The following is a 4,436-nucleotide window of genomic DNA, read 5'->3' on the forward strand; positions in this document are numbered from 1 at the left end:
GGGGACGCGGCGCGAGCGCGGTGGGCCGCGGGGAGCCGGGGGGCGGGTCCCAGCGAGCGGGCCTCCGCGCGGCCCTTGGCACGCAGGCGCAGAAGGACCGCGGGCCCCAGAGGCACAGAGGAGGGGGAGCACGAAAGAGGGGGGGGCGGTGTGTGGTGTATTTCCGCTCTGGCGGACAAATAATCCTGGCCAAAGGGGAGGCACGGCCATCCAGCCCTTTAACCGCGTGGGGGTGCCGGGCAAGAAAGGAGGGGGGGTCGGGGAAGGAGAACCCTGCTCCTTTAATTCCCTCCCCTCTTCCTCCTCCCCGAGACCTCGCGGACGCCGCGCTGCCCGGGGCCTAGAACACTCGGCACGAGCTGCCCCCGCCCCTCCCCCTCCCGCCCACGCGGAGCCGGCCCCGCGCGCGGGTGCGCGCGCCCCTTGCACCCCCCCCGCGCCTGCGCGCTGCCCAGGCCCTGCCCGAGCGTGGGGGGCGCTTGCTGGCTCCGGGGGGGTGGGGAAATAGGGGGGGGGAAATCAGCACGCGGAACCGGGCCAGGTGAGAAGCGCGTGCACCCAAGGGTCGTGGGTCTGGGGTGGGGGGGCGTGCCACGGAGATCTGCGTGTGGGAGGGGGGCGTGCACGACGCGTACGGGCGGCGGCGGGAGAACGGGAAAACCGCGCAAGAGCCCGGCCCCGGGTAGAGGAGGTGGGGGAGCACTGACTGCAACAGGGGCCACCCCAAGCCCCAGGCCTCTTCCCCACCCACCCTCTTTCTCCATTCCCCCGTGGGCGCGCGGGCTCGCCCCATTCTCGAGGGCCGCGGGACTGGGGGGTGTGGACGCCGTGCCCCGCCCCCGGGAACCACGCCTCCCTCGCAGGGACCGCGCCTCCTCTGGATTGGGGAAACTGAGGGAGGCGAAGACTGGGAGATGGGGTACTAGGGGAGGGGTTCAGCGCAAGAGCCAGGGCGCAGGGCCTTTGGAGCCTTGGCTTCCCCAGAGCCAGAGACCTTTGTCTCTGACCGGTTTCCTTCCCACCCAGGGTTGTCCACTCCCGCCACAATGGCCTCTGGAGTGGAAGTCCTGCGCTTCCAGCTGCCTGGCCACGAGGCCGCCACTCTGCGGAACATGAACCAGCTCCGTGCGGAGGAGCGGTTCTGCGATGTGACCATTGTGGCTGATAGCCTCAAATTCCGTGGCCACAAGGTCATCCTGGCTGCCTGCTCACCGTTCCTCCGCGACCAGTTCTTGCTGAACCCCAGCTCCGAGCTGCAGGTCTCGCTGATGCACAGTGCGCGCATCGTGGCCGACCTGCTCCTTTCCTGCTACACCGGAGCCCTGGAATTCGCTGTCCGGGACATCGTGAACTACCTGACCGCAGCCTCCTACCTGCAGATGGAGCACGTGGTGGAGAAATGCCGGAACGCCCTCAGCCAGTTCATTGAGCCCAAGATAGGCCTCAAAGAGGATGGGGTCAGCGAGTCCACCCTTGTGAGCAGCGTCAGCGCCACCAAGTCCCTCCTCCCTCCAGCCAGGACCCCAAAGCCAGCCCCCAAACCCCCACCCCCACCTCCTCTACCCCCTCCACTCCTGCGTCCGGTGAAGCTGGAGTTCCCACTGGATGAGGACCTGGAGCTGAAGGCGGAGGAGGAAGATGAAGATGAGGACGAGGACGTTTCAGACATCTGCATCGTTAAGGTGGAGTCCGCCCTGGAAGTGGCACACAGGCTCAAACCCCCTGGAGGCCTCGGAGGGGGTCTGGGCATCGGGGCCTCTGTAAGCAGCCACCTTGGGGAGCTGGCCCAGAGTAGCGTGGCCCCCAGCTCTGTAGCCCCTCCGCAGGGTGTGGTGAAGGCCTGCTACAGCCTGTCTGAGGACGCAGAAGGGGAAGGCCTGCTGTTGATCCCTGGAGGCCGGGCCAGTGTGGGGACCACCTCTGGCCTAGTGGAAGCAGCAGCGGTGGCCATGGCTGCCCGGGGGGCGGGGGGCAGCCTGGGTCCCCTGCCTGGGGGCTTCTCCAGTGGGAACCCCTTAAAGAACATCAAGTGTACCAAATGCCCCGAAGTGTTCCAGGGCGTCGAGAAGCTGGTCTTCCACATGCGTGCACAACATTTTATCTTCATGTGCCCGCGCTGCGGCAAACAGTTCAACCACAGCAGCAACCTCAACCGCCACATGAACGTGCACCGTGGCGTTAAGTCGCACTCGTGTGGCATCTGTGGCAAGTGCTTCACGCAGAAGTCCACGCTGCACGACCACCTCAACCTGCACTCAGGAGCCAGGCCCTACCGTTGCTCCTACTGTGATGTGCGCTTCGCCCACAAGCCCGCCATCAGGCGGCATCTCAAGGAGCAGCATGGCAAAACCACGGCAGAGAACGTGCTGGAAGCCAGCGTGGCCGAGATCAATGTTCTCATCCGCTGAAAGGGCCGGGAGGCTGGGGGGGGCGGGGATTCCTAGACTGGGTGGGAAAAGAGAGCTCCTGGGTCTGGGAGAATTGGGGGACGGGGTTCTGGGGCAGACATAACAATTCGGAGGGAGAAAGGGCTTGGAGAGAAGACCTTGCCTCACAGAGCAGAAGAAAAGATGGATGCGGAGACAGGGTTCTTAGACAAGGCTGAGAAAATACGGGGTCTCAAGTGAAGAGTTCTTCATGTAGAGGTGCATGGAACATGGAGGGAGGAAAAAAAAGTTTGGAGGGCTGGAAAACCGCTCTTTCCTACAGCTACCTAAGGGAAGATTCTAGCACTTCTTGAGGTGGGGTTGGGGGGTGGGAATTGGGAGGGAATTGGCAGGAGAGAGCTTACTCGCTTTGGGAAGAGGGACCGATTATGGAGTCCCAGAAAAGAAAGGGGAGCTGGTTCTTGCATGCTGGGGAAGTGGGACTGTGGGGTGAGGCTCCGAAATGGAAAGAAAAAAAAAAAGGTATGGTGGCAGGTAAGAACACGAGGTGGGTGACCTGGGTAGATATGGGGAAATGGGGGTTACAATAGCAAGACCAATGGCTAGTGGAGGGGTGGGGGGCAGGGCACTTAGGGAAAAAGGACACAAGGAGGGCTCTTGGGGGGAGGGGAAGTAGAGACAGTATTTTTTAAGAAAACAAAACGTATTTTTTAGGATTTTTTCTGGAGTTTGGGGTTTTAGTTTTCTTGCTTTGTTTTCCATGAAATAAACAAAACTTTTTTTTTTTTTTCTTTATATTTTGGCAAATGCATGTGTATGACTACCCACCACCTCTTCCCAGGACACAAATACTGTAGTCTTATGGAAAAAGGCCCAGCCTCAAGAAGGGGGTAGGGATCTAAGCAGTGAGCTCTGGCCAGGATTTGCCTTCCTCCAAGTGGGGCAACCTCCATACGTAGGCCGATACCCAGTGGTTGGCAGCGCTGGTAATCTGCACGAACTTTTCTTTGGGTCTTTGGTGCCTGTGCAAGGAATAGGCTACAGGTGGCCAGTGTACACGCTGAAATGGCCGGCAGGCATCTGTGTTTTGGCATTTGGGGCGGGGGGGGGGATGTCATTTCTTTTGGAAAATGCTCTACACTTCCATTACGATGCCTAGGCAAGACTGCAATTCCCAGAAAGCTCCGAAAAGTTCTTAACGAAAGAGAACACAGTTCCCACATAGCTTTGACTTGGCCTCAGGTGTCCCATAACCTAACTAACCACCTACCTGTCTAGTCCTGTGTTTGAACTATACATGTATTTGGCCAGGATTTAATGTGTAAAGGAGATGGTGTCCTGAAAACTGCTGTTGGCGTTATTGTTGACTTAAAGCTGGCATCTGGACTATGACCCACTGTAGTGCCTTAACTGCTTGCAAAGTGTTCGGCAAAAAAAAAAAAAAAAGGTTATTACAGTGTCAACAGACAGCAATCACTCTGCTGGCCTTACCTGGCGCACGTGGCAGCATAAGCCCAGCACACACAGAAGAGACACTAGGTCTCAGATTTGCAAAAAGGATGCGTCTCCATAAGACAAACCAGCTTATGCACGCTAGAGCCAGCCGAAAGTAAAGGTGCTTTCCTGAGTCCCCATCACCCCCTTCCTGCTTCCTGGAGGAGCGCAGCTGAAACTACGGCACAGCTTTCTATCCTATGGCTCGCCGCTAGAAAGAAAATCAAACCCAGGCGGGATAGGTGCAGGGGGCCAAACACAGTAGCAGCGGAGAGGATACTTTGTTGCCAAACCCGGGCGGGGACGGCGTGGCCACACGTGCGCCCGGGAAGGCCTCCCCCTCGGTTCCCTGCACACCCAGGGCTGGGGATGCAGGAGCGTGCCCCTCTAGTCCCCACTTGGCCCACCACAGCCTCCTCCCAGGCCAATCTCGGGGGGGAAATGGCCAGAAGGCTCGAAGCGGCTCCTTTAAGGAGCCCCGTCGCCCTCCCTCCCTCGCCCACGTGACCCGGGGCGGCCGCGCGCCGGCTCGGCCCCCCGCGCAAGCGGCGATGG

General features: G+C 60.0%; 1 protein-coding gene across 1 annotated transcript; it reads left to right on the top strand.

Annotated features, from left to right (window-relative positions):
- Positions 1–130: 130 nt before the first annotated feature.
- Zbtb12 (zinc finger and BTB domain containing 12) lies at positions 131–4,283 on the top strand. The gene is made up of 2 exons (XM_008821498.3): positions 131–541; positions 1,027–4,283. Exon 2 carries the CDS (start codon positions 1,047–1,049, stop codon positions 2,406–2,408), a length of 1,362 nt encoding a protein of 453 aa, XP_008819720.1. The 5' UTR covers positions 131–541; positions 1,027–1,046; the 3' UTR covers positions 2,409–4,283.
- Positions 4,284–4,436: the final 153 nt, after the last annotated feature.

This window comes from Nannospalax galili, unplaced genomic scaffold, assembly GCF_000622305.1.
Source record: "Nannospalax galili isolate Female #2095 unplaced genomic scaffold, S.galili_v1.0 scaffold948, whole genome shotgun sequence".
In the NCBI taxonomy this organism is placed as follows: domain Eukaryota; kingdom Metazoa; phylum Chordata; class Mammalia; order Rodentia; family Spalacidae; genus Nannospalax; species Nannospalax galili.

Coding starts and splice junctions, on each gene's coding strand:
- Zbtb12 (XM_008821498.3), top strand. CDS start 1,047: ATGGCCTCTGGAGTGGAAGTCCTGCGCTTCCAGCTGCCTGGCCACGAG.